This window comes from Manis pentadactyla, chromosome 16 (genome assembly GCF_030020395.1).
Source record: "Manis pentadactyla isolate mManPen7 chromosome 16, mManPen7.hap1, whole genome shotgun sequence".
Taxonomy (NCBI): domain Eukaryota; kingdom Metazoa; phylum Chordata; class Mammalia; order Pholidota; family Manidae; genus Manis; species Manis pentadactyla.
In genome coordinates this window covers 39,346,641-39,374,594 of record NC_080034.1, presented here as the reverse complement: position 1 = coordinate 39,374,594, position 27,954 = coordinate 39,346,641, and the positions used below count along the sequence as shown (strand labels likewise).

At 37.0% G+C, this 27,954-nt stretch overlaps 1 protein-coding gene across 4 annotated transcripts in view; it reads right to left on the bottom strand.

Annotated features, from left to right (window-relative positions):
• Window positions 1-27,954, bottom strand: part of ILRUN (inflammation and lipid regulator with UBA-like and NBR1-like domains) — a 116,360-nt gene that overhangs the window by 53,280 nt on the left and 35,126 nt on the right. For all 4 annotated transcript variants that reach the window (XM_036887045.2, XM_036887047.2, XM_036887046.2 and 1 more), the window contains exons 2-3: window positions 11,659-11,813; window positions 5,406-5,603 (exon numbers count right to left, since the gene is read on the bottom strand). In XM_036887045.2, coding sequence (XP_036742940.1) covers window positions 5,406-5,603; window positions 11,659-11,813 — 353 coding nt within the window. The remainder of the gene's footprint in view (window positions 1-5,405; window positions 5,604-11,658; window positions 11,814-27,954) is intronic.

Here is a 27,954-nt window from a genome sequence, read left to right as displayed (position 1 = left end):
GGACAAGAATGAGGAGGCGCAGTCCTGCAACACCTGGCGAGGGAGGACATTGCATAAAGTGGAGAAACTGGAAGAACTTAGACAAAGGTTTTAGGAAATGAACAGTGCTGTTTACACAGGGTACCCAATAAGTTTCCTAACATATGGGACATATTATAGTTTGGGAGCTTAATAAGGGGAAGTTCCATTGCTAACCTGAGAGGCTAAATGAATAATGTGTAAGTATTTAATCTACATGTGAAGTGCTCCTAGGGACCCATGTTGACATATTTAACAAAAAGAGCTACTTTAAGAGGGAGAATCAGCATGTGATGACCAGAGAATCACTGGATCCCAGCTTACTTCACCACTAAAACCAGTCTGATTTAGAAGGAACCATCACAGTGCAGGGCTAAATCTCTCCTGTGGAATTTTAGAAGAGACATGTTACTACTGATACAAAGGTTAAAATGGGGACAACCACTCATGCTGCTTACTCCTTCTCAATAGTCAAGTGTCCTATAGGAACTATGTATCTCCTAGCAGTCAGGAACTCCTTGGGGAACAATCATATTCACTAAACTACCTAAGAGTTGCCTTGCAAATCTCAACCCCACCCTCATTCCCACTCACTTCCACTAAACCCTAACAAGTACCAACATCCTGGAGGCAAAGTTTCCTTGTGAGTCCCATATAGTAGTGAGGGCCAAATTAATGATAAACATCACAAACTTTTGTTATTTTAAAACTGTAATTTATAGCTAATTTATAACTTTTACTGAATTACTGAACCTTAGATAAATTATTATCTCTGGTCTTTAGTTTCTTAATCCATAAAATGTAGCTGATATTTCTTCCATATAAAAGTCCAACTTATATGTAAAAAACTGGCAAACAGTAGATATTAGATATCAGGTTGCTTTTATCTAAGAAGTAAAAGTCCATAAAAAGAAGGTGATATAAAATATTTAAGCTTAAAAATAAATTTGCTAATCCTTCCTAATTACAACCCTTAAATAGAATTCATGCCTCATATCGAATTTACCGAGTATCATAATTCTTCCAAGTGGTAAAGATACCTCAAGACAAATGCTGGGCATAAAAGCCACAGGGCATAAATCTGCAAAGAAGTAAAAAGCTAACCTTTTCAAACAATATGGCTTCTCTCTCACTTACCAACTTTACATTTCCCTGTATGGCCCCGGAAGATGACTGGTTAGCCAGAGACGGGTAAGATTCCTCAAGGGAGGAACAACCTAAGACAGGCACAGTCGCAGGGGGGCCATCAGGTGAGAAATTGGGGATCAACAGAGGTGAGGCTTAGAACCTCACCCCCCCTGTTTTGAGAGAAATCTTCTGCATCCGTGGATGTTTTGTTGCCCTTGTCTAGCTTGGATTAATACTTAGCCTATAGGCACACACCTGATCATCTACATTTGCTCTCTTACAGCACTGAACTATGTTTTCTACCTTTATCTTGCATCTACCTACCACTTCACCATTTTATTAAAAAAAAAAAAATAATAATAATAATAAGGGAGAAATGTGGGATTCACATATAAATCAAGTATAAAAATCAAACGAATATTCATATCTGACCTGATTGTTTGTAGTTCATAATGCGTGATCAAAACTGAAAGTTTCTGTGATGACTGCCCCTGTACTGTTCACCATGTAAGAACTTATTCACTATGTAAAAATTTGTTCACCATGTAAGAACTTGTTCGTTGTGCTTCAGAAGATCGGAGACTGATGAGAATTAGGCTTGGGGTGGATTAATGATTGTGCATTGAGTCCCCTGTACAGAATTTTATTGTTGTTAACTGTTAACGATTTGATCAATAAATATGAGAGATGCCCTCTCAAAAAAATAAATAAAATAAATAAATAAAGAAAGAAATCTGCTAAGAGCAGACTCACAGACTCCAAGAAGGGACTAGTGGTTACCAAAGGAGAGGGGTGGGGGAGGGTGGATGGGGAGGGAGGGAGAAGGGGATTGTGGGGTATCACAGTATGTGGGGTCATGGAGAAGACAGTGCAGTTTAGAGAAAAAAAACAAGGATTCTATGGCATCTTACTACACTGATGGACAGTGACTGCAATGCGGTATGGGGGGGACTTGATAATAAGGGTCAATGTAATAACCACATAGTTTTTCTTGTGAAACCTTCATAAGAGTGTATATCAATGATACCTTAATAAAAAAAATTAATCTGCTAAGAATCAGATACTCAGTGGAGTTAGAAATGAGCGTGGTGGGGAGGAGTGATAGCTATAAAGATGGACATTTAAAGCTACAGTATTTAGTGAGAGAGGGGCACCAAAGGTCTTATAAACAAACATGCCCCACATAATGAAGGACTGTCCATGCAATAGCACCTCTATTCTGAGAATCTGAGCAAGCACAACCAATCTACAATGGACGAAGAGGACTTACTTCATAAATTATTAAATACAGCAAAAATTCCTTTTTAGGAAGAGAAATGAGCTTAAACAATATAAATGTTATAAAAGTAAGGAAAATGGATTCTCTCTAGAGAAGACCATTAAAGATGACAGAAGAAACCACCCCACCAAAAACAAAACAAAACACATGTTTTGTTGTTAAAACAGAAAGGTGAGGCACAGAGAAGTTACTAACTTGTCCAAGTTTGTGCCGGGCAACTTAGTCCTGCATTCCAACTCTTAACACTACACTCTACTTGATGAACTAACAAGTTAAGAGTGAGCAGAAAAACTGCGAAGAGCCAATCATGGGAAACATGGCAGTTTTTTTTTTTTCACATGTTCATAGTTGTACTTTTATGTATATTATATTCACTTTCTGCCAGTTATTTGGTATCTCTGCTAGTTGTTTTCATAATCAATAGTAATCTGGAGTCAATGAGATATGGTAGTCTATGAAGAATTAAATTCTTTGCTAGATTAGATGAAGGGTTTGCAAACTACAAACTCCACTTAGCCCTGTAGTTCACCTCAGACAGAGAGCAGGGAAATACAGAACAAGGAAGCTTGCAATTCAACATATCAGTTTCATTTCTATCTTTTCCCTGCATTCATATATGCTTTCATCAAGAAAAGAGTTTTACTGATTAAGAAAAGAGCTTGAAAATCATGGAATCAGATGCATTATTAAGACCTTTTTAAGGTATTAAGTTTCATAAAGTCCTGAGAAACAACTTATAGACCATATGACCATGAAAGACTTTAAATTCTTTACTGCCTCCAAAGCCAGTATATTTATACTCTACGTGCTTCTAGAATTTGACAAGGATTTTATAATTTTTAATGTCCCACATAATTATAATTACTTTAAATTTAACCCTAAAACACACACACAAAAAACAAGACTAAGCTCTCAAGCACATGGGAGAACACTAAGAAGCACTATCTTTGCATCAAATGGATTTTCTTGAAGTTGTATGTTTTCTTGCTCCTCCCTTAAGAACGCTGACATTCATTTAAAAGAAAATCTACTGAACAGCCCCTCTCCACTCTGCACTGGGCTAAGCTTTTTGAAGAATTACAAAGCTTAATAAAAGATGAATCACCTTAAGTTTTAAAGATGATATGAGATATTCATCAAATTAATGGATAGAAGGAGGTCAAGTGCCAAAGGGAGACAAAGGAGTAAGAGGTAAAGAGATAATGCAATGGGAGCTCAGCAGTGGGAGAAACTATTCCCACTGTGCGGGTAAGAAGATTCTTAGAAGAGGTGGCCTGAAAACAGAAGAGAAGGGACAAATAATCTCTCTGCATTCTGATACAGGATTACACGTTCATATGTTATACAACAAATAGTTCATAGTCTAGTAGGAGAATAGAGTAAGTAAACACCTAAAATACAGTATGTTAATAGGTATAACAACAAGCATATACAGAATATTAATGAAAAAGGGAAGCAAAAATTTCTTTGAGGTAGTGGAAAGAGTAAACAAGGCAGGGAGAGGAGGAGGAAAGATGACTTCATCAAGGCCCTAAAGATGAGCAGGAGTTTTTGGGAAGAAGAAAAAAATATTTCAGGCAACAGGAACAACATGAGCAAGGCCCCAGAGAAGTGAAAGCATACAATGTCTTTGGGGACTGCAAGGTAACCAAAGATCAAAGTAAAAAGGCCAAATCATGAGGAACTTAAGCTCCATGCCAGGGAGTATGGCTTCACTAAGTAGGTGTGAAGGTTTTAGGCAAAGAGTGATATTATATAAACACTATAAAATACCCTTTCTAACATTAAAAATTTTTGAGGCTGTAAAAATATTTAATTTCCACTTATGCAAAAACATATTATGAAAATGTTCATTCCAGGACCCCTTGAAATAACTACAAAGGTTCCACTGCCCATGAATCCAGTTATGAGCTCCTCTAGGGGAGGAGCTGCTTACTATTTCCAGGACATGGGATATGAGCAGAACTAACAGGAATGAATTGGTTTATGACCAAGGACAGTAAGACAGAAGAAAAGATGACTCCAAGGTTACTGGCCTCATCATCTCAGCGAGGTGCCAATGAGAAGAATGCAAGTTTTGCCTGGGAGATGTTAAAATTCAGAATATCTAGGTGTTCTTTCCATAAGCAATTAAAACATGTTTGGAGTTCTGAAAATGGTTTGCAGGCACAGATATGAATTTGAACATCACTGTGTATGCTGTACCAGTGACAGCTGAAGCCATGTGGGTGGATGAGGTCAAGGGCCTAGCTCAGAATACAGTAGTCCCAAAGCAAGGATAAGACTAGACAAGACAAGAAAAGAACATTCAAAGGAGAACAGAAACAAGACAGTTATCATGTGAGTCTAGGAAGTTATACCTTTCACATTTGGAGTATGATGCGAAATGACAGTCAGTTAGGATGAGACTTTAAAAGTGGCTACTGGATCTGGAAACTGGATAGTCATTGATAAACATTTCATTGGAGTGGTTAAAGATTAGACTGGGTTAAGAATAAATGGGAAATGGGAAGAAGAGACAATGAGTATAGATCACTCTGTTCAACAAGTATGGCAATAAAGAGAAGAATGAGAGGTGTCAGCAGCTTGACAGGTTGTCAGGTTGGGAGAAGTATGCACATTCTCTGCATTACCTTTTTTTTATATGACTTGTATCTAGAGACCCTGAAAATAAGGATCTCATTCAGTATCCTTACAGCACCTACTAGATTATAAAATAAAAATGAATTTACTGTTTAGAATACAGGATATATCACATACACTTCACTAAATTTTAACTAAATTCCTAGTTTAAAAGGGAGAATGTTAGACTGAACCAATTAGATCATCATTAAATTCAAGATGTTTACTCACATGGGGTGACTGTTTAAAAGAGGCCACACCCTGTTATAAAATTTGACAGTCTCTGTGAGCAACACTGGGGGTGCTGTAAGATGTTACCTTAATTCTTTCACCCTGGGCTGCACAAGGACATACTCACCTCCATAGTAGAGTCCCGTAGCAGTGCACATCCGCCATTGTCCCTGATACATTCCTGCTCTGCTGGGGCTGCACATCTGGACGCTGACATCTGCAATCTCTTGGGGCTCTAGCGATCTCACCATCACCATGTTCACATGTCCAAATTGGTCTCCCCCGACATATTTAAGACAAACCCCTGGAGGCCAGGCCTCTGCCCCTGAGTTCAAGCAAAAGAAAAAAATGTTAGGCAATCAGTGGTCCTATGCTGGGTGCAGTTCATTACAAAACTGGCCTCTTTCTGACTCTCACATATATGTAAATCTATCCAAATACCCTTGGGCTATGTAACATCTTACATGACCAAACAGAAATAATTATCAGTCAAAAACCTCTGACCAACAGTCTACCCCTAAGAAAAGGCAATCCAGTGAAAGCAAGGCAATTTCTCAAGATGTGTTTCAGGTGACCCCAGAGAAGACCACACCACACTGAATCTGTAGAGTCTAAGATCAATGCCTGCAGAGAGTCATGGAAAATGAAGCACAGGCCCACGTTTTTGGAGGACTGCTTTCTCTACTAAAGACATTAACACATGCTCATGTTCACGTGAACTTTTTAAGGGGACATTCAAAGTAAAAATGCATCTGATTGTCCCTACTTTTTCCATAAAGGGAAGAGGATGAAACACATGGAGTAGTTTTTATATTATTTTCATTTAAAAACTGCTTTTTTCCTGATGTATGACCTTTCTTCTGGACTCCTTAACTATGAAAAGACCAAGGCTCAAGAGACTTTGCAAATACATGAGAGATAAGACAAGTTAAAGTTTCATTTCCAGGTTCAAACAGTAGTGGGGGGAAAAAAATGAATAATGGAGTGAACTCCCTTGATAGTAACACAATTAACTGTGGTCTCAGGGGTTATGACACCAGCCAGAGGTGCTTGAGGAAAGGACAGAAATAATAATACAGAGAAACGGCTTTGGCGGAATGTCCTTCCTCCTTTTAAAGTAATAAAGATCTTATTTGGTACCTATTTCTGTGGTCGTTTTTCATGTAAACTAATTCAAAATGAGAAATCTATACACTGATTTGTTCTGACCAGTCACAGGCAGCCACAGAGTGACCAGATGTGATCTTCCCCAAGAAGACTCTTCAATATACTCCTTTTTTACTATGGACAGAAACTGATATATATATCTTTTTTGAGGATATATACATTATAAAAATAAATCCCTATGAAAAGCAAGACATAGCAAGACTCTTGGACACAGCATGCTTGAAATTTATCTCTTAATACTACTCTAGGATGCCTCAGTACCTCAATCTCAAAGTGCCGGGATGATTTCAAAATACCCAACAGCTTACTACTGAAAAGGGAACAAGAGAGAAAAGCAACCTGTGCTCTGTTGTTGAAATCTCAGCCCCATTATCAACAGCACCCTCTGTGGCTCTTCTATCTTAAGGGATAGTGGATGAAGCAGTGGCCACTATGTTTTACCACATCCTCTTAAAAAGAACCTGCCAGCAAAGTATTCTCTTAAGTTAACACTATATACACTATATATGGCAGCTGATTTTGGTGGCAAGGTTTTGGATAATATCCTGGAAATACATGCAAATTCAGTTTTTCATTTCTGGCCTGGCAAAAGTATACTGTCTTAGGTTAAGTGATATGAAGCACCTTGGAAAATGTCAGTCTCTTTAAAGACGAAGTCCAAGAGGAAAAGTAAACTACTGTTACAGGGCTAAATCCACAATCATTCTTAAAACACACACACACACACACATACGCACGCACGTAACAAGACAATGTCTGTTATATGAAAATACAAGACTGTCTGGATATGTGACATACTTGGCTGTCCTGGGCAGACAACCACAGCAGGTGAGATGGTCAGACCTCTCAACTATGCAAAATTGCAAAAGAGGAGTACTGCTGTATTCCAGGGACACTGAATTAATTGGTAAATGTAAAATGGTTAACAAATTATGCAGCTACAGTCCTAGCTTTTTAGTACACCAGATCCCCCTATTTATGTGGAACTTGGAAAGCTTCTTGAAGAAAAAATTGGAAGTTATCTACGATTAATTTACTATAATGAGAAGAACCAACCATCTGCCTGCTGAGAGTTACTGATAGTTCACTATTACATATAATTCTTATAGCCCCATTGTTAGATAACTCTGAAAAGGTCAAAGACACTGATCTTGATACAGAAGGAAGGGAAGTACTGGTGAGCTGCTTGGGCTACCAGGCTAAGCATGCCTGAAATCTAGATTTGAGATGGGTTTCAAATTAAATCTAAGTTGGCTTAATGGGGTATAGATGTATCTAGAAGAAAAGTAAAATTAATCTGTGTTTTATGACTTTCCAACTTAAGTACCACAAGCACACATATGTTTAAGCCTGTGATTCTCCAGTTATCATGGAATATAATTTTGTTTAAAAAAATATAAAGTAGATGATTGTTTATAGTTCATGATACGTGATCAAAACTGAAAGTTTCTGTGATATGACTGCCCTTGCACTGTTCACCATGTAAGAACCTACTCACTATGTAAGAACTTGTTCACCATTTAAGAACTTGTTCGTTATGCTTCAGAAGATTGGAGACTGATGAGAATTAGGCTTGGGGTTGATTAATGATTGTGCACTGAGTCCCCTATACAGAATTTTATTGTTGTTAACAACCATTTGATCAATAAATATGAGAGATGCCTTCTCAAAATAAATAAATAAGTAAATAAATAAACAAAAAATAAATAAAAGATTTGGGTTCCCTAAATTAAGGGTTTATTTAATTCAACCATTGGATGCACATCCATCTGGGCTCATTGGCACCCAAGTGAAATTTGGTGCAAGGAGAACTGATATAAATATGCTGATGCTCATGTTGCTTGTTATTCAGTGAGTAATAAAGTCCTTTGTCTCTAAAAAAAAAGAATTAAAGAAATATATATAAAGTAGAAACAAAACAAAAAAACCTGTCATATGCAATTTTGAGATGACAGCATGGCAAAAATGAAATAAAAGTCCATTAGTTCCAAAAAGCCTGGGGCTTACTAGATCTAAGTGATTACATATAGAAATAGTTTAGAGACAGTAAGAAACATCTGAAGAGCAATCATAAGAAGACAAACCTTGATGAACAGCCCCTATTCTTTTAAATCCCTGTATGTTTGCAGACTGCATTTCAAATTAAGCTACATGTAAACAGGGACCTTCACTGATCTTATCACCATTTTCTCCCTGTACCTGATAAAGTGACTGGAACATAATATAATTTGTTAAGTGAATGAAGCAGAATTATCTTCTCTATAATCATACTGAAGAGAAAGGCAGAGAATTAACTATTTTAAAGAGCCAAAAGAAAGACAGAGGAAATAGTTACTCTTTTTCAAGTTCTTTTCCCAACTCTTGTTTTATATTCACTTCTAAAAAAATAAAGATGACCCTGAAGCCACTCTCTCATAAGATAATCACAACTACTTCACCAAAATTGAAGAAACACCAGTTACAACATGCTCAGCTTAACATTCACTTACAGTTGGATAACAGAGCATGGATGTTAACAACTAAGAAGCTTTAAGTGTTGGTAAAGAGAATTGTCTACTATCATCTTTAGAGGGATAGTTTCAAGTTTTCATTTTAAACTCTCACTGTAAGGCTTCCTGCTCAAATTTCCCAAGTTTCTGATACCTATATAAGTGCCAAAATTTCAGATATGGAGATTTTGCACCTATGTCACTAATTGTATCATTTCTGTTTTCCTATGGTCTGAATCTAAGGATTTAAACAATATTAGGAGTTTAATTTTAAACAATGTGTGACATTTATCTTCTTCAAAAAAGCTACTGGGACAGCTATATGCAGCTCCTATCAATCTCACCTGTTGTATGTTTGAATGGCTGGTGTGCCAAAACAGGACAGCAGAGAGGTGCCATGAACATTATTTATAAAACTCTTTCTGTGAGCACTTATCTTTTAGGGATGGTTATGAATCAGAGTAAGAGAGCCAGAGGAGAAACAGCCTGCCCTATTTCTGAGTTACTACTCTATTTCCAGAAAGAACTTAGACCAGATTAGGATGAGGCTGAAGACCAGTACACATGCAGGCTTTCCTTCTCTCTAGTAACATAACTGTTAACTTAGTTATGGGAGGCCAGCTATTCCTTAATCAAATGGAAACAATTTAGTTTATACATACAGAACTATTTTACAACTGGCTGACCAGAAGAATAAAAAACCTATTTGTTCAAAGTACCTTAGGGTAAAATCTCTAGCAAATGCTGCCCAACTTTTCAAAAGGTGTTCAGCAATAAGAATGCCCTTTTACAGGAAGAAAGGCTGCAGACCCAGAGGCTTTTTACAACTGGAGTTATTATGCAAAAGCATCCAGGAGGAAAAAGCATCCAGCACCACCCATACAGGTTTCCTCCAAGTCAGGTGAAAGGCATGCTCTTTGGGATTTTGATTTGACATTCTAACCATTTTCTATCAATCCCCACCAATCTTCCATTAACCCAAGGAACTGTCTAGTGAGTAAACAGACATATTAAGAGGCTTTCTGAAATATAAAATGGTTATTCTGCAACAAGACAGTAAAACTGTTCGAAGTATTCTAACAACTTTCAATATTTAAAAACACTATAAAGAACTCACAGGAAGTCACACCACTTTCAGTGTTTTCACTATTAATAAATGAAGTCTTGGACTCATTTTTTTTTAATAAAAACTTTTGAGTAAGTCATATTTTCTAAGCAAATGTCACTCATTTTAAAAATTCATGTATAGGTTTCAAAAGCATTTTTGATTAGTTAACACAACAAGTTTTGGTAATTCAGAGAACATGATGAATAGAAGCTGAATTAAAGAGATTGTTTTAGCATTGTTAAAAGCAGACATTAAGGTGAGAAAGACATTAGACCAAAAAAAAAAGAGAAAGAAATCAGACAAAGTAAAGATAAGCTTTGAAAAAGAAATTCTAAGGAAAACAGAATATATGTCTACTTTCCCATACTACCATGTGCCTCTCAAACTAACAATACACCACACTATTAGAACCAAAAGGGAAAAGAAGCTAATGAAAATTTTATAAAGCCACAGATGTCCCCAATCGTCTACAACACTGCATTGATCCAGATTGTATGTTTGTTCAGTGACACACCAAACCTTCATCCAAGAGAGAATTACTTCTAAATAAGCCAGAAAAATTAAGAATAACCTAGTGCATTAATTGTAACATATAAAAGCCTTGTTTAGACAGTCTTTCCCTATCATAAAAGAACTGAAGTATTAACAACTGAAAAGTGATCAATCAATAAAAGGTCATTTTTATATGTTTGAACTCCCAGAGTTTTCATCTTACATCAGATTACCTTGCTAAACAGCACCCCACACCACCCACAAATCTTTGGTTAAATAATCCTTTTGCCTAGTTTTCCATCTCTCAAACTTTCTCTGTAAGTCCTCACTAATAAGGAAATTAAAGCATCCTCATCCAGTCAGCATAAATTATTACTGGATGGAACAAACAATACTAAATCCACTCAAAAAACGTTATTAGAAGAGAGTTTAGCAAGTGAAAGGTAATAATTAAGTTACCAGACACATATTCAGATACTATTTTCAAGGAACTATGGTTATTTTTAATTTTTCTTAGTTCAGCAGTACATCAAAACAATGTTTTAAAAATTTTTTTAGAACAATATTAAAAAAAAACCCAATTATCAATCTTTCCCATTCTGAGCACACCTCTTACCCTATTTTTCAAACTAGTATTAATGTCTCAGATATTTCAATGACATTTCAGGTAGAATCATCTTTATGGTTGCAAAGAAATGAGCTTTCAAATGAGCACATACAGCTCTTTCTATCTACCTTGTTCTATTCAAGGATGTTACTTCCTCTAGCCCACTGGAAATAACTGGAGGATTAATTAGAGCAGAAGTAACATGATGGAGTAGAACTGTACAGGTGGAGATAATAGCACCACCACACATAGGCCTAGCTTCCTGATATCAAATGAATACTAAATTGTGTTTTGATGCCACCAAGACCTAAATCCTTCTTCCTAATCTGGGGGCAGGGGGTATTTCATTGATGTTTATGATTCCATGATGGTCATGATTCCAGTACAAGAAAATCTTACATCATGTAGAAGAAAAAACTCAGTTATACAATCATATAACTTAAGCTAAAACATTTATTTCTTTTAACTACTAAGAAAAAGAGAACTGGTCAAGGAAGAATTGCCCACTATGATTTACCAGAATTCTGGATCCGCCACGTCTTTATAAACTGAGTATCAGGAGGTATTGACTCCCCTTCTCCTATAGTGACATCTTCAACAAAGGACATGGAGGGCACACTGATGTTTGGGCTCTCAAAGTCATAATAGGCGCCAATTGCTGCTTGTAGGTTCCTACAAATAAAGAGAAAAGGCAAAAGACTTCAGTCCTGTCCAAAGCATATTACCCTAATTGTCAAACAAAAGGAAAAAACCTGTTTTTTAGGGTTTGACATAGAACCTAAGACTCCTGGTATGTAAATCTTTAGAGCCACTGATTCTGGCTAAGGAAGAACACTTAAAACACCAGGACAAACAAACTTGTACGTCACTTTCTTCTTCCCAAGATACCCACATGAAAAGTAACAGACACTACAATAACAGGGAACTCTCCCTCTTAACCACAAGGATAGAAAGTATGCGTAAGGAAGGCAATTTTAAGAGAGCTCCTCTGTTACTGTGACCAAAATTCAAAGAAGCTCCATCTTTAAAAACATTCTAATTATTTAAGTTTTTGAAAAAATAATACATGCACATGGTCAAAAAAGTTTCACACAGTGGAAAATACCCATCTTACCTCTTTCTTTCATACACACCACACACATACACACACACACGGGTAATCCTCTATATTACTTTCTTAAATATCCTTCCTAAACTTCCTTATGCATATACAAGCAAATAATGTATGCTCTTTATTTCCCCTTTTTACACAAATGGTAGTATATTATACATTGCTCTTTCCTTTACTCCCTTAACACTATAATATGAAGACATTTCTATGTCAGTTCATAATGAGTATTCTCATAGCTTTTTACAACTGTATCCACTGTACAGATATACACCATTGTTTTTGTAACCAGTCTATTTTTGAGTTTTTTTCCAATCTTCAATTTTTCAATAAATAACCTTAAGTACACATTATTTTATATCTGTAGGATAAATTCTTGTGATACTGCAGGGTCAAAGAGTATATATATTTGTGATTTGACAGATGTATCTAAACTTCCCTCAATAAAGTTACATATTTAATGAATGCTCCCACCAAGAATGAGTGTCTATTTCCCCACTTGGTCATCAACAGTGTTTCTCCAATATTTTGGATTCTGGTCTATCTGATAGGTAAAAAGTTAGATCTTGGTGAGGTCTTAAAATGGTTTTCTCTTATCACAAGAGAGGTTAAGTATCTTGTATATGTTTATAAGACATTCGTGGTTTCTTTTTTAGAAGTACCATTTTGTAAATGTTGGAGTTCTTTTTAATTACTCAGAAGGAACTACCAAGCAAACCAGAGTCCCTAACTGAACAGAAGCACAAGATTGACAGCTTGGATCATCAATGCCAGAAACTAAGGCCACTAAGGGGTTTAAGTAAGCTGTCTTTATTAGAGAAATCAAAGAAATTGTTGGTAATTATATTAACTGCTTCTCTTTTGGTCTTACTCATACTAGGGACATCTTCAGTCCCCGCCACAGACAACACAAACTGCATTTTTCTAAACATAACCCAACCATAAGCCAATGGATCCAGTGGGTTGTTGTTTTTAATTATGCATAAACATAGCATGAAATAAGCCCTGAGAGTATACATCTGTTCAACAGACATGCTATTAAGAGCAAATACTTTTCTGCTGGGGGTCTGCCTGCTCCTCCAGGTGTTTGCAGCTGCCAGAAAGGAGGGTTATATTTAGAGCAGCTACGTCAGGTCAAGCCTCATGCAATGGTGGCCTGTCAGATAAGTCAGTAATGACTGGAATTACACCATCACCAACTGCCTGAGTGTTGTGTGTGTGCTAGCTTACATGGAGCAGAGCTGGGCCAGGGATCAAACTCTATTTGTTTGACCATCTAACAGGAAGGTTTGGACTTTAGTCTTCCTAGCAACTTCTTTATCTAGCTGACTATGATCCAAAGTGAAGAATATGTGATTGGCTGAACTTGGGGAAGCCCAGACCCTATCACCTACAAAGAGGCTTAGTAGTACATCTAAAATCAACCTTACTCTAACTTAGAGATCAGGGATAAGATGAGGGAAAAATAAGCCTCCCTTGCCATTTTGTTCTTCTGAAAACTTTTTGTAAAAGCTATGTGTTCACCTGCTTATAATTTTTCTGCTACAGGACTCCAACAAGTAGCCTGTTGAATTGTTTTCTGTTTACTTGGCTATAAAATAGGCCTGGGAGGGAAGAAACTATTTGTGTACTCAGGACAACTGCCAATTCTCATCCCTAGACCGTGTCATATTTCACCACTTGGCTCTCCCTGACACCAGATAGGACCACTGTAGTAGAAAGACTAACAAGTGAAAACATTAACTACTTAGGCAGATCCACTCACCTCCTTTCATCCATCCCAACTCATCCCACAGCTAAGCCAACAAAACTGTTTATTTGTTCCTGTATTACACAGGTAATTCAGCCAGAGAAAGACTAAGAAACATTTGTAAAGCCCAAAGTGAAACTGAAAGTTGTGAAATGGACTCCTGGCAGGAAGCAGGAGTGGAAGATGACAAAGCAAATTCATGTCCCAAGGACAAGGCGGAGAGTGGATTTCAGCCCAGAGGTGCTCTAACCCATCAGGCAGATCCACTGCTCAAAATGTGGGTACATAGCTCTTCTGGCCTGGCACCATTCGAATTGCTGCCTCGCTGTGCCAACAGGCAAAGAGACCAAACAGATCCAATTCACTGTGAGAACAAGCATACATGATAGCATGTATTCCTGTTCAAAACAACATACTATTATTAGCCAACCAGAAATTCTACATGAAATAAAGCTGGCTGAGGAGATGGGACAGAGAGAACACGGACTCGGTATTCAGCCCACCCTGAAAGTTTAGACTTTCAGGTTCCTTCAGTGTTTTTACTCAAAAAAAGTTTTAAATCTGATTTCAGATTAAACCAAAAGCACCCTGAAGAACAAAGGGAGGCAGCGTAACAGTGGGAAAAAAAGGCACAGGCTAAGATGGATGATGGTGATAGATGTACAACACTGTGCATATACTTAATGTTACAACTGAAATGGTCACATTTAAAATGGCTCTGTTTGGAGGCAGCTCCCACCCCAAGCTATAAGGCTTTGAACAGGTTATTAGTTTACTCATCTGTAAAACTGAGTTTTTTACATTATAAAGTTGGTTTTTATTTTTATTACAAGGTTGGCATTTTAAGGTTGCCTGTGAAGACTGTATGAGGCAATATATGTAAATAGGTTGGCAGTCACTCATTCACCTAATGAGCATTTATCCACGTGCTAAGCCCTCAACCTGAGAGAAGGGATAGAACAGACAGCAAGATAGGCAAGGACCTTATCTTTACAAAGCTTATGGTCTAGCAGCAAACTGGGGACCCTCAAATAAGCGCAGGGCACCAACTGCGCCCTCACACCAAGGCTATCAGCCCAAGGCAGCTTTTCCTACTTTGGGTGAAAAATAGGTTTGGTGCACAATACAGTTTCAACTGCACTTATAATCAGGTAAGCCTGATTTGGAGTAGAAGAATTTGGTGATGCCAATATGTGTTTCCTGATGAAATGTAATTTTTGTAACTCAGAAGCTGTATTGTCCAACTTCCATTTAATAGATGAAGCCACACATGCAATGACAGGCAAACAACTTGTCCCAGGTAAGACAATAATTAGTAGAATTTAGAGCCACATCTATTCCAAGGCATACAACTTTTGACTTACCCAGAATTTTCCAATTATCTAATAACACTCTGAACATCTGATTTACTTAACATATTACCATCATAAACTCTTAGTTGTAACCCTTATTAATTTGAATTCTTGAAAGTGATCAAATATGTAATCTTACATATATTCACAAACACAGAACATTTATTTTTGTATTGTGTACACACACCTAAGTCAAATTACTGGTCTTATGGAGAAAAATCATACTGGGTATGCAGTCAAGAACATCACCTAAAAATATGGGGTTAGAAAACAGAAAGATGAGAAAATCGGGATTAAAGGAGGAATGTCAGAAGTCTGAGTATTATGTTAGTTCGGATTTTCAGGGAAATAAAATTAGGTACCTTCTTTTTTCATTCTCTGAACAAGTAAGAAATTCAAAAAGATCCAAATTATTTATGAGAAAAAGAAAACTACCCATCTTATCTGGACACAAAATGGGAAATCAGAATAATGAACATTCAGTTCAGCACAAACAATAGCACATTTGGGCTGTTACTGATACTCAGCCTGAACTACAAGAATTTTCCTCACCTGTGGAGTGCCAATTATATGGTTACTAAGGCAACAAGCCCAGGAGGATGACTGAGTGATGAAAAACCTGACTAGAAAAAGGATCAACAAAACAGATGGCTGTTCTTACTAAACTTTCCAACATCAACTCAACAAGAGTCTAACATGGAAGACCAAAGAGAGGGGCCAAAAAATATGTACTTGTGACTATCATGAATTTTAAGGCCTGGGAAGAAATAATTAAAATAAAACGGTGACTGCAGGTAGTGAATGGAGTTGGCCTAAAGAAGACTCAGTATTTCCAAACCTAAAAATTAGCTTATGGACAATACTATTAAATATGTACAAGACAGCAAGAACAAAGAACTTTTGTGGAATATTTCATTAAGAGGAGCAACAAAGTTCACATCAGTATTTACCCACTTCATAGAGCCCTAGCAAATTCAAGACTGTTTCTTATCTATTACTTTCCTGGCTATTTAAATATAGATCCATTAATTTTATTACTTTTTAGAATTGGTTCATCTATCATCAGCAATTACACCTTTCCCATACAGAAACTAAAAAACAAGCATTCTGCCATGAAAAGGCAAGGTGGTGGCACTGCTCTGGATTTAAAGAGATGTAACACCAAACAGAACACACGGTCCTTGAGGTCCTGACTGGATTCAGATCCTTTAAAAAAAAAAAAAAGGATATAGGAGAAACAGCCAGGGAAAGCTGAGAAAATTTAAATATGGACTGGATATTTTTTATTAGCAAGGAATTTTTGTAAATTATCTGTGTATCTTAGTATGTGGTTAAGTAAGAGAATGTCCTTACTTCTAGAAGAAGCATGCTGAAATATTTAAGGATGAAGGGTCATGATGTCTACAAGTTTCAAATGATTTTTAAAAATTTATATGGAAGAAACAAGTTATGGTAAAAATGTTAACCACTCTTGAATCTAGATGGTGTAAGAGTATACACTCTACAATTCTTTAAAATTTTCTGTAAGTTTGTGAAGTTTATAGTAAAAAGGTAAATGGAAAAAAAGAAGACACAAGAAAGATACCTTCGTATTCTTTTTCCTACCACTGGAAGATACAGAAAAATTCAGTATTAGAATTACTGCAAGCATCTTGGGAACATGTAAGGACCTACTGGGGAACCTCAGGAGCTGATATGCTGAGGATGATAGATTAAAAAGTGGAAAATAACTGCTGTGTTCCTATGCTACAGTTGAACCACTAAATTAGGTAATCCAATAGCCATCTTACATTGGCTTATTATCTGAGACAATAAAACTGAGTCAATATTAAAAAAAAAAATTCTAAGAGCACATAGCAAATTGAACACTGGCATTATAAGAACTTACTGTCCAACTACCTTTGGTTAATGTTTGGATCAAACTATTTTTCCTTATTTTAAAAATACTGAGATGAATTCACACAACATACTATTAACCATTCTAAGTATGTAAGTCAGTGGCATTTAATGTGTTCACAATGTTATGCTACCATCAACTCTATAATTTCAAAGCTTTTTCATTAACCCATACCCATTAAGAACACTGCACACCCATGAAGTAATCACTCCTAATCACTCCTTCCCCCCATCCCCTGGCAACCACTAAACTGCTTTCTCTCTATGTATTTGCTACTCTGGATAATTTATATAAAAGGAATCACACAATATATGACTTTTGTGTCTGTGTGGCTTCTTTTACTTAGCTAGATTTCAAGATTCATTCCAAATTGTACATGTTGATCAGTATTTAATTCCTTTCCAAGTCTGAATAATAATCCATTATGTGTACATACTACATTTTGTTTATCCACTCATCTGTTGATAGGCATTTGAGTTGTCTCTACCTTAGACTATTATGAGTAATGCTACATTACTGTCTGTATAGGCATATGGTTTTGTTTCTTTGGATATGTACCTAGGAGCAGAACTGCTGGGTCATACAGTAATTCTATGCTTAACTTTCTGAAAAGCCACCAAACTGTTTTCCATGGCAGTGGAACCATATCACATTCCTACCAACAACATCCAAGTGTTATTTCTCCTCACAATACTTCTTTTCTTTTTTTCTCATTATATTTATCCTAGTGGGTAGGAGGTTTCTGACTGTGCTTTTGATTTACATTTCCTTAGTGACCAATGATCTTAAACATCTTTTCATGTACTTGTTGGCCATTTGTATATCCTCATTGGATAAATGCCTATTCAAAACCTTTGTTCATTTTTTGACTAGGCTGTTTGTCTTCCTGTTGTTCAGTTCCAAGAGTTCTTTACATAGTCTGGACACCAGACCCTTATCATATATATGATGTACAAACATTTTCTCCATTACGTAGGCTGCCTTTTTACATTTCTTGATAATGCCCTTCAGTGCACTGAAGTTTAATTCTGTTGCAGTCTAATTTATTCAGTTTTTCTTCCATTGCTTGTGCTTTTGATGCCAGATTTAAGAGCTGACTGCCAAATCCAAAGTCATAAAGATTTATCCCTATGTTTCTTCTAATAGTTTTATTGTTCTAGCTTTTGTATTTGGGTCGCTGATCCATTTTTGGTTAATTGTTGTGTAAGGATTGAGGTAGGGGTCTAACTTCATTCTTTTGCCTGTGGTTATCCAGTTAGCGCAGCACCAAATGTTAAATAAAATCAAACATTTTTAAAGAGAAAAATATAGTTGCACAAACTCTTGGGTATGGGTGGGAATCTACCCTATTTATTACCCTAGCCCTTGGTGACACTTATATGACAAGTGCAACAAATTTCAAAGTGCAGACCTGGGAAACTGAGTGAGACAACAAGTTAAGACATGCACAGCACTTCACTGTAATTCAAATGTGGTATGCTTATGCTCATATCACCCTAAATGGTATTTCTGATTCCCACCAAACAATTTCTGGACTGAAGGAACCAGTAACATTTATCTAAGAATCAGTCAAACTAAATTTTTAAGCACAAAAAGTTTTTTCATATCTGCCAATCAATATGTATACAGTATTTATTTCTTTCATATTTCTTTTACTTCAGTGTTCACTCTTACATGACTCTCGGTACTAGGAATGTAATGACAAATGAGACAAAGTCTTCGCTACCAAGGAACACTAAGTGTGTTAAGAAAGATTTGACCAAACCAATTACTGGTGATGAAATTGAATTGGTAATCACAAAACTCCAAACAAACAAAAGTCCAGGACCAAAACAGCTTCACAGATGAATTCTACCAAACATTTAAAGAATTAATACCTATCCTTCTCAAACAACACCAAAAAATGCAAGAGAAAGGAATGCTTCAAAATTCATTCTGAGGCCAACGTTACCGACACCAAAACCAGACAAAGACACTACAAGAAAATTATAGACCAATAACCAAGATGAACATAGACAGAAAAATCCTCAACAAAATATTAGCAAATTTAAAAATACATTAAAAAGAATCATTCACCACACCCAAGTGGGATTTATTCCAGGGGATGCAAGGATGGCTCAATATCTGCAAATCAGCCAATATGATACACCATATTAACAAAAGGAAGGATAAAAACTATATGATCATCTCAATAGATGCAGAAGAACCATCTGATAAAATTCAACATCTGTTCATTATAAAACTTTCACAAAGCACGTATAGAAAGAACATACCTCAATAAAATAAAAGCCATATATTATCAACCCACAGTTAACATCATAAAGTGAAAAGCTGAAAGATTTTCCTCTAAGATCAGGAAAAAGACAAGGATGCTCACTCTCGCCACTTTTATTCAACATAGTACTGGCAGTCCTAGCTACAACAATCAGGCAAGAAAAAGAAATAAAAGGCATCTAAATTGTTAAGAAGTAAAACTGTCACTATTTGCAGATGACATGATACTATATATAGAAAACCCTTAAGACTCCACCAAAAAACTATTAGAATAAATGAATTCAATAAGCTTGTAGGATATAAAATCAATCTACAGAAATCTGTTGTAGTTGTATATTTAATAATGAACTAGCAGAAGGAGAAATTAAGAAAACAATCCCATTTACAACTGCACCAAAAAGAATGAAATCCGTAGGGATAAATTTAACCAAGAAGGTGAAAGCCCTGTGCTCTGAAAACTATGGGACACTGATGTAAGAAATTGAAGATGACAATAATAAATGGAAAGATATGCCATGCTTATGGAATGAAAGAATTAATATTGTTAAAATGTCCATACTAACCAAAGAAATATAAGATTCAATACATCCCTATTAAAATACTAATGGCATTTTCCAACAACTAGAATAATTCTAGAATTTTTATGGAACCACAAAGGACCCCAAAGGCCACCGCAACCTTGAGAAAAAGGAACAAAGCTGGAAATATCATGCATCCTGATTTCAAACAATACTGTAAAACTATAATATTCAAAATAGTAAGGTACTGGCACAAAAAAAGACACATAGATCAATGCAACACAAATAAACCCACACCTTTATAGTCAATTAATCTATGACAAAGGAGGCAAAAATATACAATGGGGAAAAGAGTCTCTTCAGTAAATGGTGTTGGGGAAACTAGATAGCTACATGGAAAAGAAACTGGTCCACTAACAAAGACTCAAAAGATATTTAAAGACCTAAAAGAAAATACAGAATACATAAAAGTAAACTCTTGAGCATCAGTCTTAGCAATTTTTTGTTGGGTTTGTCGCCACAGGCAAGGGAAACAAAAGCAAAAATTAATGAGTGGGACTACATCAAGCTAAGTATCTTCTGTATAGTAAAACAAGCCAGCAACAAAATGAAAAGGCAACCTACTGAATGTAAGAATACATATGCAAATGATAATCCATAGGGGGTTGATGTCCAAAATACATAAGGAACTCATACAACAACACCAAAAAACCCACAAATAATCAAATTAAGAAAACGTTGCAGCTCAAGATGGCGGCATGAGTAGGGTGGCAGAAATCTCCTCCCAAAATCATATATATTTTTGAAAATACAAAAAATACAACTATTCCTAAAAGAGAGACCAGAAGATACAATACAACAGCCAGGCTACATCTACATCTGCGAGAATGCAGCATGACAAGAAAAGGGTAAGATACAAAGCCACGACCTGGCTGGACCCGAGCACTTCCCCCGCCCCAGCTCACTGGTGGGAGGAAAAGAATCAGAGTGGGGAGGGAGTAGAAGCACACGACTACTAAATAACTAGCCCTAGTAACCTGCACCAGGAGCACAGACACATATTGCATGGGGTACTGGATATTAGAGAAACAGTGAAGTAAAATCCAAGAAGGAGACTGCAAGCGGTTCCCCACAGCGGGCTCCCTTGGGACAAAAGAAAAGCTGATGCTTTTTAAAAGTCTTAAAGGGACAAGGGCTCAACACCTGGACAAAATTGTCCTGGCACACTCAGCCCAGCAGGCTGGGAATCTTGAGAAACTTCAGGCACCCTAACCCCTGGGGAGTAAAGCAGCCTGAAGCCCCTCACAGTGATAAGCAGCCTGCCACTCATTCCCCTGGGCTGGTGCTGCAAGCACAAACTGGCTGACCCACCACAGCTGTGCAGCAGCCGAAGAACAACCCCACCTACAGCAACCACACAGTCTACTCCCAGCACACAGCTAACCAGGACAGACAGAAGAAGCCAGAGCAAGGTTCAGAAGGCACGAAGGGGTGCCATTCTCACAGGAGAACACACCCGGCGCAGCTGTGACCCCCTGCAGTGCTCTAGGCTAGCCCAGGGCCGCCCTGCCCACAGCAGCCCAGATTATCCCAGAGACTGCTCCGGGTGTGCAGGTAGATGGCACAGGCAGCAGAGAAGGGCAAGGAGACCAACAAGTACAAAGGGACTTTACTCTCCCAGCTGACACACACCACCTGCCTGCGACCATTTCTATCGCCATAAAAAGGCAGACGAATCTGGTCCAGTCAAAAATCACTCAGACAACCCCAGAGACAGGGCCTATGAGATAGATATAACCATTGTTGCTGAAAAATAATTCAAAATTAAAGTCATAACCATGCTGATGGACCTGCAGGGAAATATGCAAGAGATAAGGGAGGAAGTCCAAAGGGAGATAACAGAAATGAAACAATCGACAGAAGGTCTTAAGAGCAGACTGGACATGGTGCAAGAGACTGTTAATGGAATAGAAATCAGAGAACAGGAATACAGAGAGACGGAGGCAGAGAGAGATAAAAGGATCTCTAGGAATGAAAGAATGTTAAGAGAACTGTGTGACCAATCCAAACGGAACAATATTCTCATTACAGGGGTACAAAGAAGAAGAGAGAAAAACAGACAGAAAGTATCTTTGAAGAAATAATTGCTGAAAACTTACCCAAGCTGGGGAAGGAAATAATCTCTCAGACCATGGAAACCCACGGATCTCCCAACACAAGGGACCCAAGGAGGACAACACCAAGACATGTAATAATTAAAAAGGCAAAGATCAAAGACAAGGACAGACTATTAAAGGCAGCCAGAGAGAGAAAGAAGATCACCTACAAAGGAAAACCCATCTGGCTATCATCAGACTTCTCAATAGAAACCTTTACAGGCCAGAAGAGAATGGCATGATATATTAAATGTAATGAAACAGAAAGTCCTTGAACCAAGAATACTGTATCCAGCACGATTATCATTTAAATTTGAAGGAGGGATTAAACAATTTCCAGACAAGCAAAAGTTGAGGGAATTTGTCTCCAACAAACCACCTCTACAGGGTATTTTAAAGGGACTGCTCTAGATGGAAGCACTCCTAAGGCTAAATAGATGTCACCAGAGAAAACAAAATCACAGCAAAGAAAGCAGACCAAACAAATACTAACTAAAGGCAAAAAATAAAATCAACTATCCATGAAGGCAGTCAAAGGAAACACAAAAGAGTACAGAATAAAACACCTAACATATAAAGAACGAGAGTACAGAATAAAACACCTAACATATAAAGAACGGAGAAGGAAGAATAAGAAGGAAGAGAAACAAAGAATCATCAGGCTGTGTTTATAATAGCTTAATAAGAGAGTTAAGTAAGACGGTTAGAGAGTAAAGAAGCTACCCTTGAACGTAACCACGAATCCAAAGCCAGCAATGGCGATCAGTATATATCTGTTGATAATCACCCTAAATATAAAGGACTGAATGCACCAATCAAAAGGCACAGAGTAATAGAATAGATAAAAAAGCAAGACCTAACAATATGCTGCCTACAAGAGACTCACCTCAAACCCAAAGACACACACAGACTAAAAGTCAAGGGATGGAAAAAGATATTTTATGCAAACAATAGGGGGAAAAAAAGCAGGTGTTCCAGTACTAGTATCAGACAAAATAGACTTCAAAAAAAAGAAAGTAACAAGAGACAAAGAAGGACATTACATAATGATAAAGGGGGCAGTCCAACAAGATATAACCATTATAAATATACATTCACCCAACAGAGGAGCACCAACTTTTCTGAAACAAATATTAACAGAATTAAAGGAGGAAATAGAATGCAATGCATTCATTCTAGGAGACTTCAACACACCACTCACTCCAAAAGACAGATCCACCAGACAGAAAATAAGGACACAGAGGCACTGAACAACACACTAGAACAAATGGACCTAACAGACATCTACAGAACTCTACACCCAAAAGCAGCAGGATACATATTCTTCTCAAGTGCACATGGAACATTTTCAAGAATAGACCACATACTAGGCCACAAAAAGAACCTCAGTAAATTCAGAAAGATTGAAATTCTACCAACCAACTTCTCAGATCACAAAGGTATTAAACCAAATTGTACAAAGAAAACAAAAAGGCTCACAAACACATGGAGGCTTAACAACATGCTCCTAAATGATCAATGGATCAATGACCAAATTAAAACAGAGATCAAGCAATATATGGAGACGAATGACAACAACAGCACAAAGCCCCTTCTGTGGGATGCAGCGAAGGCAGTTCTAAGAGGAAAGTTTATAGCAATCCAGGCCTATTTAAAGAAGGAAGAATGATCCCAAATGAATAGTCCAAAGTCACAATTATCGAAACTGGAAAAAGAAGAACAAATGAAGCACAAAGTCAGCAGAAGGAGGGACATAATAAAGATCAGAGAAGAAATAAATAAAATTGAGAAGAATAAAACAATAGAAAAACTCAATGAAACCAAGAACTGGTTCTTTGAGAAAATAAACAAAATAGATAAGCCCCAAGCCACACTTATTAAGAGAAAAAGAGAATCTACACACATAAGCAGAATTAGAAATCATTATGGAAAAATCACAATGGACCCCACAGAAATACAAAGAATTATTAGAGAATACTATGAAAATCTATATGCTAACAAGCTGCAAAACTTAGAAGAAATGGACAACTTCCTAGAAAAATACAACCTTCCAAGACTGACCAAGGAAGAAACATAAAATCTAAACAGACCAATTACCAGCAAAGTAATTGAATCGGTAATCAAAATACTACCCAAGAACAAAACCCCCGGGCCAGATGGATTCACTGCTGAATTTTAACAGATGTACAGAGAAGACATAATACCCATTCTCCTTAAAGTTTTCCAAAGAATAGAAGAGGAGGGAATACTTCCAAACTCATTCTATAAAGCCAGCATTACTCTAATACCAAAATCAGGCAAAGACACCACAAAAAAAGAAAATTACAGACCAATATCCCTGATGAACATAGATGCAAAAATACTCAACAAAATATTAGCAAACCAAATTCAAAAATACATCAAGAGGATCATACACCATGATCAAGTGGGATTCATCTCAGGGATGCAAGGATGGTCCAACATTAGAGAACCCATCAACATCATCCACCACATAAACAAAAAGGACAAAAACCACATGATTATCTCCACAGATGCTGAAAAAGCATTCGACAAAATTCAACATCCACTGATGATAAAAACTCTCAACAAATGTGTATGGAGGGCAAGTACCTCAACATAATAAAGGCCATATATGACAAACCCACAGCCAACATCATACTTAACAGTGAGAAGCTGAAAGCTTTTCCTCTAAGATTGGGAACAAGACAGGGATGTCCACTCTTCCCACTGTTATTCAACATAGTACTGGAAGTCCTAGCCATGGCAATCAGACAAAACAAAGAAATACAAGGCATCCAGATTGGTAAAGAAGAACTCAAACTGTCACTATATGCAGATGACATGATATTGTACATAAAATACCATAAAGACCGCACTCCAAAACTACTAGAACCAATACCTGAATTGCAAATTTGCAAATACAGCAAAATTGCAGGACACAAAATTAATACACAGAAATCTGTGGCTTTCCTATACACTAATGATGAACTAACAGAAAGAGAAATCAGGAAAAAATTCCATTCACAATTGCATCAAAAAGAATAAAATACCTAGGAATAAACCTAACCAAGGAAGTGAAAGACCTATACCCTGAAAACTACAAGACACTCTTAAGAGAAATTAAAGAGGACACTAACAAATGGAAACTCATCCCATGCTCTTGGCTAGGAAGAATTAATATTGTTAAAATGGCCATCCTGCCTAAAGCAATCTACAGATTCAATGCAATCCCTATCAAAATACCAACAGCATTCTTCAATGAACTGGAACAAATAGTTCAAAAATTCATATGGAACCACAAAAGACCCCAAGTAGCCAAAGCAATCCTCAGAAGGAAGAATAAAGCTGGGGGGATCTCGCTTCCCAACTTCAAGCTCAACTACAAAGCCACAGTAATCAAGACAATTTGGTACTGGCACAAGAACAGAGCCACAGACCAGTGAGACAGAATAGAGACTCCAGATATTAACTCAAACATACACAGTCAATTAAAATACGATAAAGGAGCCATGGATATACAATGGGGAAATGACAGCCTCTTCAACAGCTGGTGTTGGCAAAACTGGACAGCTACATGTAAGAGAATGAAACCGGACCTTTGCCTAACCCCATACACAAAAGTAAATTCATAATGGATCAAAGACCTGAATGTAAGTCATGAAACCATAAAACTCTTAGAAAAAAACAGGCAAAAATCTCTTGGACATAAACACGAGTGACTTCTTCATGAACATAGCTCCCTGGGCAAGGGAAACAAAAGCAAAAATGAACAAGTGGGACTATATCAAGCTGAAAAGCTTCTGTACAGCAAAGGACACCATCAATAGAACAAAAAGGCATCCTACAGTATGGGAGAATATATTCATAAATGACAGATCCGATAAAGGATTAACATCCAAAACATATAAAGAGCTCACGCACCTCAACAAACAAAAAGCAAATAATCCAATTAAAAAATGGGCAGAGGATCTGAACAGACAGTTCTCCAAAGAAGAAATTCAGATGGCCAACAGGCACATGAAAAGATGCTCCACATCGCTAATCATTAGAGAAATGCAAATTAAACAATGATATCACCTCACACCAGTAAGGAGGCCACCATCCAAAAGACAAACAACAACAAATGTTGATGAGGATGTGGAGAAAGGGGAACCCTCCTACACTGCTGGTGGGAATGTAAATTAGTTTAACCATTGCGGAAAGCAGTATGGAGGTTCCTCAAAACACTCAAAATAGAAATACCATTTGACCCAGGAATTCCACTCCTAGGAATTTACCCAAAGAGTGCAGCAGCCCAGTTTGAAAAAGACAGATGCACCCCTATGTTTATCGCAGCACTATTTACAACAGCCAAGTAATGGAAGCAACCTAAGTGTCCATCAGTAGATGAATGGATAAAGATGTGGTAAATATACACAATGGAATATTATTCAGCCGTAAGAAGAAAACAAATCCTACAATTTGCAACAACATGGATGCAACTAGAGGGTATTATGCTCAGTGAAATAAGCCAGGCAGAAAAAGACAGGTATCAAATGATTTCACTCACATGTGGAGTATAAGAAGAAAGAAAAAAACTGAAGGAACAAAACAGCAGCAGAATCATAGAACCCAAGAAAGGACTAACAGTTACCAAAGGGAAAGGGACTGGGGACGATGGGTGTGAAGGGAGGGACAAGGGGGAAAGGGGCATTACGATTTGCACACATAATGGTGGGGGGGCATGGAGGGGCTGTACAACACAGAGAAGACAAGTAGTGATTCTATAGCATCTTACTGCACTGATGGACATTAACTGTAATGGGGTATGTGGTAGGGACTTGATGATGGGGGAAGTCTAATAACCATAATGTTGCTCATGTAATTTCAATTAATGATACCAAAATTAAATAAATAAAAAATAAAATAAAATAAAATGGGCAGAGGATCTGAATAGACATTTTTCCAAAGAAGACATACAGACAGCCAAAAGACAACATCACTAGCCATAAGGGAAATGCAAACCAAAATCACAATGAGATACCACTTCACACCTGTCAGAATGACTACCATCAAAAAGACAAGGAATAACAAGTATTGAAGGCAACTATCATGCACTGTTGGTGGGAATGTAAACTGGTATACCTACTATGGAAAACAATATGGAGCTTCCTCAAAAACTTAGAAATAGAATTGCCATAAAGCCCAGGAATGGCACTTCTAGGTATTTAACTGAAAAAAATAAACAAAAACACTAATTTGAAAAGACATATGCATCCCTATATCCATTTCAGCATTATTTATAATAGCTAAGATACCAAAGCAATCCAATGTCTACCAAGAGACAAACAGATAAAGATGATGTGGTGTGTATCTATATACAATGGTGAATATTATTCAGTCATGAAAAAGAATGAAATCTTGCCATTTGCTACAACATGTACAGACCTAGAGGGTATTTACACGTAGTGAAATAAGTTAGAGAAAGACCAATACTGTATGATTCCACTTGTATGTGGAATCTAAAAAACAAAATGTAAAAAACAGGAACAGACTCATAAAAATAGAGAACAAACTGGTAGTTGATGGGGTGGTTGGGGCAAAATAGGTGAAGTGGATAAAGAGGTACAAACTTCCAGTTATAAAACAAATAAAATCAATAATACTGTAATAATTTTATATAGTGACAAATGGTTACACTTACTGTGGTAAGGACTTTATAATGTATATAATTGTCAAATCACTATGTGATTAATAATACAAATTAGTATTGTATGTC